Source organism: Oryza brachyantha, chromosome 3, assembly GCF_000231095.2.
Source record: "Oryza brachyantha chromosome 3, ObraRS2, whole genome shotgun sequence".
In the NCBI taxonomy this organism is placed as follows: Eukaryota; Viridiplantae; Streptophyta; class Magnoliopsida; order Poales; family Poaceae; genus Oryza; species Oryza brachyantha.
The window spans coordinates 11,283,460-11,296,675 of record NC_023165.2 but is presented as its reverse complement, the minus strand read 5'-3'; the positions used below and the strand labels follow the sequence as shown (position 1 = coordinate 11,296,675).

Below are 13,216 nucleotides of genomic sequence, written 5' to 3'. Positions count from 1 at the left end.
TGAGAACTGCCTCATATCAGCTTATCAATAAAGACGGCCGTGTCCTGACACGGAGAATGAGCTGGGAAAACAAAGCTATAGCAGTTACTCAACCATGGTCCAGAAAATACTACCATTGCAATTCGAATAAAGCTAACTGAGTAACTGATAATTTAATCACCTAACATCGTTACAATGCTTTCTACCAAGGGTGTTCCTGGGGCCAGAGGCACGAGAAAATCGATTTCCTGAGTACATTACGCAGAGTATTTTTCGGCATGTCCAGTTAGTGAAGATGAAAATTTGTAGCGTATGATACAAGGTAAACTACAACTCACTGGAAGGGTCAAAAATCAAAGGTGAGACCCTTCACTAGTTGGTCTGCACAAACCGGAGAAAGCAGCTTTCCGGATAAGAGGGTGAATATCCCCAACAAAAACCTCTTGATCCAACATCGACATATGAGACCAGATCTGCAAAACATGCGCATATCCCGTTAGTGGAATCTATGGAGGCCATGGAAAAGAAAACTAAAAATGTACTGCAGAACAAATCAGTCATTTACTAAGACCATGAGTGACATTATTTGTAATAGAACAATTTCAATATGAAGCCATTAGCCTTCTCAAGGCTTCCTGAACTGTATTTATCTTTTGTTTTCTCTTGCCAAACACTACACCTCTCACAAATAAATGAATCTTCTTTCTCAAAACAGTATAAATGTAGGGTAACAGAATCATCTGAGCTATTTTCTTGTGAACAGTATAGACCACTCAAATTTGGAATCAAAGGGAGTATACAGAAATTGTTGGTTTACAGACTCATAGTACAGTGAGATAGTATACCTACACTGGAGAGATCCAATTTGGTCTAACATTTCATAAAAATGGAATTAAAGCATGATAACTGGGTAAACATTTACGCTTTGTGAACTCAGAAAAAAGCTAATAAGAGCAATGCTCCAACAGCAGTACTAACCTCAGTAGCATACTGACGAGAAAATGACTTGAGATAGCCCAATGTGCAAAGACACCATTGCTCAAGCTCTCCAACATTATGACCGACTTTTGTGTTTTGACCATTCAGCTGACTGTTAAAGCATAGAAACAAGTTAGCACCCCAGTTTTCTGATAATGACAGCCAAGCCCATGATAATGGCAACAAACTATGTATACCGGACAGTAAATATGCGTTCCTGGCATTAAACTTCAAGAATTCAGGTTAATACGGCAATTAGATACCAATCAGCTGATACTAATCCATCCAAGAACCTGTCTGTCTTGAGTCTTGACTGATATCTACCAATCTCTATTGAATCTTTAGTTTTTAACTTTTAACACAAAATCCTAGTCCACTAGAGTTCATGCAAGCTTTCCGCAAATAGCTTAGTTGAGAATGAACCACTCATGAACAGTAAGCTAGCATGTTATAAAATAGTAATCCATCTTGTAAAAGCATTAATTCTTGTAATAGCGTTGAAAACAAAATTAAAAAAAAAACTGACCTATCATTATCTGCTCCATTTTCATTGTCTATGTCCATAGTTGCTTCAGGGGCACTGGCTGCAGAGTTTACATTTGGATCTCCGGCACGTAAATTAGGAACCTCTCCATCAGCAGAAATAGGTGGCAAACGTTCTGTTAACACATCAACAAAGCTCTTGAACAGTAACCTAAGCAATTCCTGCAAAACCATTTGGCAAGATTTGTGGGTAACCAGTCAAAAGGATTCTCAACTCTATGGTAGCGGAGCAAAGTACCAAGCAACAGTACAAAATTAAGGTGATAACCAATAGATACCTTGCTTTCTTCAAGTCCCCGAACAAGGAGGGCATCCTTTGCTTCTAAAGATTCTTCAGTGGTTACTTCCTCCTCTTTCATAGTGTCAGCACGCGTCTGAAGTCGTTTTAGTCTTCCTGGTTTTTCAACCGGCACTGGTTGGCCATCTACAATCTCAATAATAGATTTAGCCTCCTCCAGCTCTCTGTTGGCCTTTTCACTGGCCTCTTTAGCAGCTTGAAGACCTTTCCTGAGTGTCTGAATTTCTTTTCGGAGGTCATAAATCCGATTGTATGTTTTACTAACAGCATTTCTAAGAATCTGTATAAGAGAATGTAGATCAGAAAGGTTCAAAGTAAAATATGAAGAGCTAGTTATAATGCAGAAAATTAATGGAGGGTTGCCTTGACTTCTAGATCACTCGAGTATTTCCCTAAACATGTATGTAAAGAGCACCGAAAGCAGAAAGCTCCTACAGTGTGCCATCATTTTCACAAGCAGTACAGGTTTGTTTTAAATGTACATGGCTAAAATTGCAGAATAGGTTTGGTTATTCAATATGAGGATAAAGAATGCACCTCCCATGGACGATCTGAAACATGAAACTGATCAACATTAGCAGGAGAAAAAACCCATTTGACTATAGCCAGATTGGAAATTAGGCGATAAACCATCATCCTATCAATAGTTATCGCAATCATCTGGGTACTGTTCTTCCAATAAGCACTGACTTCATCCATCAACAATAACTGCATTTCCTCATTTGGGCACAGCTTTGATATTATTTGATTATATCTCTCCAAAACAGTGATAAGATGGGTGAAACTTTTTGAGCCGATGTCCAGAAGTGTCTGGCTAACAACATCAAGTGCAAATTTGGCACCATTTGCAGGAATTATTTGTTCTTCTACCCATAAAATAATATCACGTACTGTCTTCTTTCCTCTAACCATGCCAACAAGTTCCTTGGACAATCTGTGGCCATCAGTGCTTTCTTTGCCTTCATCACTATGATATCTGAAGTTAGGCCCAGCTTTTGGGGGTAACAATTCTTCCAATTCAGCGGCGTCCTCTATGCTCTGGAAAAATAAGAGACAAGATCCAATTCAAATGACTGTTGGCCCATTGGTAGAAACAGTGAGCAAGAAGCATGGAATATGCTTCCTTGCGCATCACTAACCTGCTTGATTTTGTCAAAGTAGGACAAACGAATTTCCCTTTCTAATACTTCTTGGACAAAAACACGCTGTGGAGCCCATTTTGGAAGGTCCTTGACATAAGCCCATTCCTGCCAAGGCCAAATGAATTGGAAATTTGACCTGTGAAAGCAGAACAATATCAATCACAATTTGACATCAATAAGACTGGAAGTTTGTCTTGAGGGTGATATCTCAAGGAATGATCACAAGAAAAACTCCCAAGAAAAGAGATGTATAGCAGGTAGGTCAAATAGTAAACAACAGAACAATAAACTTACAAATGATGTGAAAACCATAGGATAAGTCGGGTGCGGCACTCCATATCCATGTTACTAATTCTTTCAAAAAGAGCATGCACTGCTCCTACCACAACTGAAGGAAATGCACCTGGCAATGCCTGGAAAAGTTATTAGACAAGTAACTCAGTGTATCATCCCAAAAAATATTAAAAGTGCCAGAAGAAAATTTATACGGGATGTCACATATGGACTTTAGTTATAGCTATCGCACAAGGGCATCCACAACAACAATAATGTGATCAATTCGTGTTATGCTTGTGCATTAAAAGCTGCCCGATTGCTAGGCAGTTCATGAAAGATCAGTACAGGTCAAATTAGCTTTGCAACAGTACAGAGAACTGATTCATTTCTGATAACCTCAGCTCACCAGGCGCTTATATCACGCCAATATGCTGCATTTTTCAGATTTAAGAGCACCAGACATTTTTGTATCAACAGCTGTTCTTGAACTGACAGTTCAGAGATGTACAGCCCAATGCTATTAACATTTTTCACAGAAACGGGCTGTTTACCAAAATGAAAGAATAAACTCTACATAAAAATTAAAAAGCATAAGCCACTAAGTGTGAGAACATGATGAGTAGATAGAACTTAATGATACTCTTTTTCAAATACAAACAATAAAATCAAGTATGATAAAGATAAAGATGAACATGTACAGATGCAAGGGGCCCTATTGGCGCACACTTGAGCTTTGGGAAAGGGGGGATATTCTAAAATGATCTCGGCAATATATTGATATCACACAGTATCACAGAAACAACAAACAACATTAGCTAACAAGATCAAAAGCATGAAAAAGGTACCTTGCAAAGGTCGATAATAACCAAAGTATAGTAAATTGGCCTGAAAGGGGGATTCGGCAATAACAGTAGCTGCAAAATATCAATATAATACACAATTAAATCCACATAAAAACATTGTATTTGTAGTTTAGGCACACACACACAAAGACATGCACAGACACAGACACACTGTCACAGAATATAGCACAGCATGCATATATACTGGAGTAGATGGTATCCTAGTAACGTGCATATATTGATTATGAGACAGTTTGCATAGAGTGAACTATAACAAATACCAGGTTTTTGGGGTTTTAAAACCAAAATAATGTCACACTGAAGCTTGTAAGAATGTGTTGCCTGACGAATTGTTTTGCATAGTAAAGTTCTCTATACAAAACACTACTGAACAAACTAAAATCAGTAAAACCAAACATCAAACCCTGAAGATTAAGAAGTACCTGTGAAAATATGGTCTCAGCCATCAGGTATTCATAACGGAAAGGCACAGGTAAGCTGACCAGATAAAATGCACATTCTTTGCGGCTGTCTTTCAAAGAAAAACATAACAAAGATAGAATCAGTAGGCAATCTGACTGTTTATAAAACTGTAAGCAAACATTAAATCCTGTCAAAATGATTATTGCATTCGAAGTGCTCATCTCTTCTTTTATCAAGAAAGCTCTCACAAGAATGCTCAATAAATAAACACATAGTACGTTACCAGCACCAAAAGGAGAAAGAAAAGGAAATTCCAAAATGTAAAGCATAGGGCCTCCACAGCTTCGAAGAGTAAGTCTTATTAGATAAAATCGAGTAGAACTCCTCACAAGCTAAATCTGAGCAAAGACATAGCAATAGACAATGGGACAAAAGTGAGGGGGCTAAATACGACCAGTTTTTGTTTCTAAGAGAAACAAGGCACCCTAGCAATAGAATCTGGTAGCATGTGTTTATCATAAAGACTGACAAGCGAATCTTGTGACTAGATGACCAGTTATGCCTTCCATGAATATATTAGCAAAGCATGTGTGATATCCTCCAGTCTCAACTACTGTAAGTAATATAATGGTATTGATAATCTTGGAACAATTGAAATACTGACCATCCATTGAAGAAAAGTAGCACGTCCAATATGCATTCTTCAACAACAAAACGATCTACAGGTTGCATGTTCTGCAGCAAAAACTAGATGGTTAGACATGAAGTACATGGAATACAGTTGTCATACAGACAGATACAGTAGATAAGTTACAAAAGTACATATGGGAAATGAATCAGACCAAGAAATGGTGGAAATAATAGGAAATTTATTGTTGCTGTTGCTGTTACATATGGGAAATGAATCAAACCAAGAAATGGTGGAAATAATATGAAATTTATTATTGTTGTTGTAACTGCATGCTAAACAGTGTCCATTCATGCAAAGACAACACAATTTATTTCTGTACAAATAATAAGGTGTAGAACTACAAATATGATTGTCAAGTGCATTACAACCTTGACAGTCTCCTGGGAAAAGAATGCAACTTGGCCAACTTACAAAAATGTTATGAGTTATGTAATCCCACTTCTCAAGAATATGACATGTTCGAGATCACCATGGGTGTTCAACATTCAACTTACCGCTACTTGTTATACAAAAGTGTAACTGTTCATTAAATCATTATATAATGTAAATATTTTCAATGGCAAGTATAGTAATACCATTTTCACATGACTACATATTACGAGGGCCTGTTCAATTATTCTTAATGGGCGAACAGATAGATGGACACACTCCCCAAGCTCCTAAACAGTAAGATTTTTGCAAAAGCTTTCTATACATAAATTGCTTAGAATACTTTTTTGAAACAACTTCTCAACTTTGTAATAGTTAATTCATTTGTCTGTACCCTCGAATATTATCACAAAATCAGATAATCCATCAAACATTCAGCCCTTTCAAACTACTATTTTTTACCACAAATCAATAAGGGAGGTCCATAAGGTGTGATTATACTAAAGAAATGAGTATACATGACAAGAGATGTCTGACTGGGTGATTGCTTATGTCTGACAAAGGAAACAGCTGCAAGGTAGAATTGATAGTAATATTCAACTCATTAACAGTACTAAATAATTTCAGTTCCATTTTCCCACTTAAAATCAGGTATTAAGGGAACATATTGGTCAAAAGGTTAAATGTTCAAATATTATTTGCTTCTAACCACAGTATATGTCTCTCTGAAATAAAATTTAATTTTAGATTGTAACTGAGAATTGTACTAGCAACAGGTAATGGCATCCTACTGGGATAGCATGAAGAATAGCAACAAAACTGGCAACAAACTGAGCAAACTCCAAGTGAAATATTGCCATGTGTTATTTAAAGAATATATAAGCAGTGAGTTTGTAATGTATAACCAAGTGGTACAAAATGAAAACATGACAACAAAAGACACAAAAAATGCACTTCATGAACGAAAGAAAATGTACAAATTACCTCGGCTTTATTTGTTGGAAATATGTGAAGCCTACGAAGCCTTTGAGGGTACTTCAGATCAGCTTCATGTTTCTCTTGACCTTTTACTATTTCAGAGGATGATTGTGAGATAGTAGGTGGGGGGCAACTAATTGGGGAGAAACGGTGAGAGACACCAGCTACCAGCTGGGCTTCAAATGATAAGTGAGGTTTTGGAACTGCCAGACATAAAATAGAATGCAGAAACAAATAAGACACAAGCATGTTAAGATTTTGGGATACCAGCCTTATTTAACATAAGAAAGAGGTGTTCTGAATATAAATATAGGGTTTTTGGAACATATTATGATACAGTCAGGTATTGCTGTCGCAATATCAAATGCAATTGCAACTTAAGGTCAACAACGTTTGTTCAGTAATAAACCATATGGACTGATATATATTGCATACCACTCTTAACCTTCCACCCGTTGCGAGAAAGAACTTGAATACGCTCCCATAAATCTTCAATGAAATCCTGCAAGGATTAACTTTATAACACTGATCTAGATATCACAAGTGGAGTCTGAATTGACAAGGAGAAACCGAATCAGTTCACCTTTTTGTTGGGAGAGTTGCCTTCATCTGTTTCAAAGACTGAGAAAGCAATATCATCAAAATGCCTTCTGATGCTTATATAAGACTGTATACCAACCAGAACTCTCTCAAATTCATCTGGAACTTGCTGCATGTTAGAGTGTATTATACCACTGAATTATCTGCAGAATTTTCTAGTATACAAATTCAGAATAGCTTCAAAGAATCCCATGGTAAAAGAACAATTGAACAAAGGGTACTCCTAAAGTGGAACTGCATTGCACTTTCTAGTTTGTCGTGTTCAAACAAATTATTGTTGTTTCAGCTTTCCATCTAGCAGCTCAACCAAGTATATACTACAACTGTCCCACAAAGACCTCATTTTTGGCTCTCTCATTTGTCCCACAAAGATTTCATTTTTGGAGCAATTGTTGCATTGGAGTTTGGTAAAGTGAGGGCCAAATGCATTGGAATTTGAAAAGGTTGGGGACATATGCATCAGGGTTTAAAAAAGTAAAGGGCATTCTAGTCTTTGTAACTTTGTATTGGTATGTGTGGAATAGGCTAAGAATGAAGTCTTTCTGGGACAGAGTAAGTAGGAAATAACACTAAGAAAAATGATGAAACAGTCATGTACATGAAATAGTATCGCATGCACAACTAATTTAGATACAGTGACAGACATGTTGAGCTGCACATATGTTCACATAAGCAGTAAAGAAGGGCAGTTCAAGTTACCTCAAACAATTCTGAGCCACCCCATGGAAGGGAAGCCAAAATACAATACACATAGAAATCAGCACATGGTTGCCACGAAGGATTTCCAGTTTCCTCATCTAATATTGTTGCGGCAGATGATAATAGTGTCTCAAATGTTTCGATAATAGAATTTGGCAGGACAACTTTGCTGCACATCTACAAGGCAACCACAAAAATATAGTTATGAAAAAAGAGAAAAGAAAAAAAAATACTATATGCTGTACCACGAACAGCTCAATCATATCCATATAGGTGCAATTAAAGAAAACATTTATGTCAGGCAATATGAAGAATTGAAGAATGTAGAAAGAAGTCACTCCACTCTTTTGGAAAAGAGACTTAAAGCATTCAGAGTTTATAAGTTATCAGCTCAGTCTTAGGTAGCAAGTGGAGATTCAGAACAAAAGGCATGGTTCAAGAAGGCAGTAGATGCTAGAGGGTACATGGCTAGCTGTCGCCTAGGTTCAACATGACTAGTGAATTCCAAGCAATTAGGTAGTAATAGAATATAATTTAGATAACAGTAAAATATTAGCACAAGAGCCCCCATGGATAGTCAACCGCACTTGGTAGCATGTGCTCAGTTTCTGGTTTTAGAGGTGAAGGTAGGACATATGAAGCATAAGTGTGTAACATACATGCCCCCCCCCCCCCCCCCCCCGGGACGATGTTCACAAGATTGTTTCTAGTCTTCCTGATTTATGCTTTATGCCCGATATCATTTTGCACAAAATTAAACAAGTTAATTGTGCCATGCATGCAATTGCACTGTTGTGTCATTCATTAAGTGCTCAAGTTACCAAGGCTGAAAGATGACAACTAATTGCCTATAGCATACTTGGTGGATCGAACATACACTATGATAGTGTGTCAGACACATTTCAGGCATCACCAATTGGATTATAGATTATAGAAAAGCAGCAAGCAATGATGCACTTACCAGGCCACAGAGAAATCGCAGCAATATCCTGATTCTATCACGATTTTCATTATGCAAGGCATCCTGTAATTAATACATCACTTAAAGCTAAGATAAACTATAAAAAGGGCAAGGGCAAGCCATAATGTAATTTGGACTTAGTATGAAGTGCCCAAAGGAAAACATTGACCTAATATTGCTGGAACATAAAAAACAAAGGGGTGTACCAGTAAATTGGCATGCGTGGTATTGACAATATCCTTGGCAAAATCTTCATTTTCCAAGTTTATCAAACCTATCTGAAATTAAAAGCAAAAAAGAGCCATCTTAAGGAGATAGTTTAGAGCTTAAATTAAATAGGAAAAACTAAGTAGTCAAGTCTTGTTCTTACACCAATATTGTGTAAAAGTAAACTAAGAACAAGACATTAATAATGTTTCGAACGAAACTGACAATGGAAGTTCCATAGAGGATACATAGTGAACAAACAGTCAAACACACATAAGCAGCAAAACAATGAGCATATCCATCAATGATAGCTGATGCAAAAAATAATAATCTTTATTTGAAAGAACAGTATATGGTCAGCTCAAGAAATTACAAGATCATGCACAGCACAATTGAAGCAAAGCATATGCCAACTTTGCATTCCTCTTTTACAGTACTTTCCTCAATCATGTTAATCAGCACTCACAATTATGCAGTGTGACTGTGGTTTGCAACCACCTTTAAGTGTTGATCTAATTTTGCAAGGCTATCTCTCCGAAAATAAACAACTTCAAGGCTTCATCAATTCAAAAGGGCACAAGAGTCCAAGATTTTTTTTAGAGCTACACTAGTACTGATAGAGTTTATTGTGCATTCATCTTCTGGGGGTAATAAAGGAATAAAAGGACACGGTGGCGTGTCAAAATTATATTGGAACAAAAAAATAAAATGCTCATAATTAGTAATAACCAAGAGACAAGGCCATAAACTATCATGTAGGTTTATAAGGTTCAAGTAGGTGCGCACCAATACTCCAAAGAAAGGGATCTTGTGAGGCAATTGGTCTGCACACTGAAGGAAAAACTGCTCAAAAAGGTATGTCCAATTAGTATCATATTGATTCAACCATAAGATGCAGAATATAAGATATATTCTCTCCATTGATTTCTTTATTTTCTTCACTGCAGAAAAGCTGACAGCAACATTAAACCTCTTGGCTTTATAATTCTTTAAAAATACGAAAACTGTCTTAGCCAATGGACAATAGTTTTTATTCTAAAAGGGGATACTGACTACAGTGAAAAACTGAAAATGACAATTATAGACAGTGATATTTCTTCATAGAAGTGAGAAGAGCTTGCTACAAATAAAAGACCACATTAATCGTGGATTTAGACAATATGTGAAGAAGCATATGATAAAATACTGAGCACTGACCTCAAAAATGGCATCTTTGGAATGTTCATATTCTCGACAAAGGACACCATAACAAGTTTCCTACAAAAAAAATGCTTGGTCAAAACAAGTCTAAAAGGTCCTAAAATAAAGAGTAAATCCACAAAGCTGCAGCTTTCTTGTCATAATTATCACTTTGCCACAAGTTTAGATAGATGCTTCTCAAAATTTGAAACAATAGTGAATTATTTTATCACAAAACTACAACTTTATCCCTTATTGTGTGTTTGACATGTGGGCCCAACTTGTAACGGTACAAGTATTACTATATTACATGTGAGTCTGACAAGTGGGCCCAACCTGTTAAGACAAACGAACTTTGAAGTTTTGTGATAAAACAATTCGCTGTTTGTGAAGATTTCTGAAATGCACGGCTAAAGTTGCAGCAAAGCAATAGTTTTGACAAGAAGGTTGCAGTTTTCTGAAATTTACTACTACCTCCGTTTCATATTGTAAGACTTTCTAGCCTTGTCTAAATTCATCAAATTGATGAATGTATATAATTTATATATATGTCTAGATTCATTAGCATCTATATGAATCTAGGCAAGGCTAGAAAGTCTTATATTGTGAAACAGGGGGAGTATAAAATAAAATATTAGATTTTATACTAATTAGAAAGAGTTGATAGTGGTGATGCTGTGCTCTACGCTAATCTTCGGAGGATGTATGAATGTAGGCAAGGCCTATTTAGTTGACTAGAATATTTGTTCATTGGTTTCAATGGTTCTCAAATAAACATGCCATCAACACATAGCATCTAATAGTAACAAGTTCAGAATTGAATCAACACATAACATGAAAAAGCAAGCAAGGAGATTTCCTCACTGGATTCACTGAAACTAGAAGCGGGATAACCATATATGCTTCTCATCGTAAAGATAACACACTTAGAGCACCTCGAGATGGTTCAAACACAACTTTGGTGTCAAAGAATATACATTGCTCTGCATGTAGAGTGTTCAAATGTGTGACGACAAGCGTGCACTACTTTAGCAGGGCTCAATTTTGATCTCCCTACATTGAACTATTTTCACTAAAAGTGTATCCCAATGCAAATGGCAGAAATTATGATGACCAAATTAGCAAAAACACATGTTTTTTTGTCCTTCCCGAGGTCACTCTCCCCGTCTCCATTATCCAGACTAGACCGTCACGGCTCCACACACCCAAACGCCAAGCACCCGAATGAGCGAGCAATTGTCAACAGGTGGTTAGGGTTTTGAGCTGCCCATCTCCAGCACCACCACCACCCCACCCACTCCCACCGAAAGCGCGGGCAACCAACCAAGGCACAACGCCGGACTAAGCATAAACCCACGCACTCACGGAAAAAATAAACCCACACCCTACACAGACAACCTAGGGTCCGCCGGAGACGAGAAGGAAAAAAAAAGGGGTAGCGAGGGGGGGGGGGAGGGGGCTAGCGCTCACGATGTGCTCCTTGTGGTCGGCGGAGCCCGCGTACTCGGGGCACCTGTCGCCGATCCGCAGCAGCAGCGTCCTCCAGCCCGCGCTCATGGCAGCGGAGGCGTCGGCGGCGCGGCGCGGCAAGGGGGAGGGATGGGGAGAGAGTGGCCGGGTTCGAGGGTTTTGGTTTGGGTCGGGTCGGGTGCGGCCGGGGTTTTGATGCGGTGCGGTGCGACCGGCTTGGGTTGGGACATGGCAAGCTCGGAGGACAGAGTTGTACGAGGCCAAGGGGCTTTCTGTCTTTCTTTTTTTTATATATATTTTGAAACTAAGCTTTTTTTTTTTGGGTCGAACTTTTGTATTAAAAGAGTTGATGTATATGCAATTTGTGTGCCTAATAATAAATTGGTTGGCTGCAGCTCTGTTAGTAGGAAATAATTTAATGAAAGATGGTGTCTATGATATACGTGGTGTTAGACTAAGTTTTCGTGATACGTTACAAATATGTTACAAGCTAAACATATTAGGCTAATTTGATTTGGTCTGACATGTAAAATGATGTGCACAATGGAGCCAAGAACGAAACCCCTTCTAACGAATGACTCGAACAGCCTTTCACATAGGAATATTTGGTGAAGTCAAATACTCATGGGCTCAAAGGATGTTTTGTTGGCACTTAAATTTGCTATAGCTATTATGAGATAGGGGAAATTTTGTTCAGCTTATACAATTGGTTTGTACCTCGTTTTTAGCACGATTTTCAATCCACTAAACGGTATATTTTGCATGAAAATTTTTATGTAGAAATTGCTTAGAAAAAACAAAGAATTTTTTCTTCAAGTTTTTAATAATTAATACTTACTTAGTCATATGTTAATCATATTTTTCATTTTAAGTGCAATAATCAACCACTTACAACCGCCGAAAAGAACAGGACCATAGGCTTATCCAAACAATAATCAACCACTAGACATAACCCTTGTTTTAGAACAAAGCCTTAGACTATCCGAATAAAAGCATGTTGATACACAATTTTGAATTAATCAATGGTTGTGAACTAGTTTGGTTTGGCATATTCGTTTCTTTCCTTCTAGAAAATGCATGAGTATTGTGTTTCATTTCATCAAGAAGAAATAAATATTTACAATGAGGGATTAATAAATGACCCTTCAAGAAAACCTTCTGTGTACCAACTCCCCCATATATGTCCCAATACGACGCATGACTAGGATCAGTCACCCAAAATCCGTTCCAAAGACAACTAGCACTCGGGAGGGGAGCACCTTAGCTCCCACTACACACCAAAAAATACTTTCTCTTGTCACAGCTTGCAAAAAGGTTGAAGTACTAAGCAAAACACTATTGAAGGCACAATTATTATGATGCTTCTATATTCCCATGAAACCAAAATAGCTAGAGAATTCAGCCCCTTTTTCCCCTCCTTAGAAACACCTTTGATCAATTTGAACCACCAGCTAGAGAAATGAGTTGTCGAGGACTGAGGTGCCAAAACCGCTAAAGCTATATTTTCCAAAATAAAAAACCACACATGGTGGGAAAAGACACATGCTAGCATGACGTGCTACATTGTCTCTTCTTCTTGGT

The 13,216-nt window shown here is 37.7% G+C and overlaps 1 protein-coding gene across 1 annotated transcript; it reads right to left on the bottom strand.

The window, feature by feature from the left end:
- Window positions 1-210: 210 nt before the first annotated feature.
- LOC102709543 (nuclear cap-binding protein subunit 1) lies at window positions 211-11,794 on the bottom strand. Its single transcript, XM_006650011.3, has 19 exons — window positions 11,636-11,794; window positions 10,184-10,243; window positions 9,773-9,829; window positions 8,986-9,057; window positions 8,780-8,842; window positions 7,819-7,995; window positions 7,103-7,228; window positions 6,955-7,021; window positions 6,526-6,722; window positions 5,146-5,216; window positions 4,502-4,586; window positions 4,062-4,130; window positions 3,235-3,353; window positions 2,938-3,076; window positions 2,336-2,836; window positions 1,779-2,078; window positions 1,484-1,662; window positions 958-1,069; window positions 211-452 (listed from the first exon to the last, which is right to left on the bottom strand). Exons 1-19 carry the CDS (start codon window positions 11,720-11,722, stop codon window positions 333-335), a joined length of 2,601 nt encoding a protein of 866 aa, XP_006650074.1. The 5' UTR covers window positions 11,723-11,794; the 3' UTR covers window positions 211-332.
- Window positions 11,795-13,216: the final 1,422 nt, after the last annotated feature.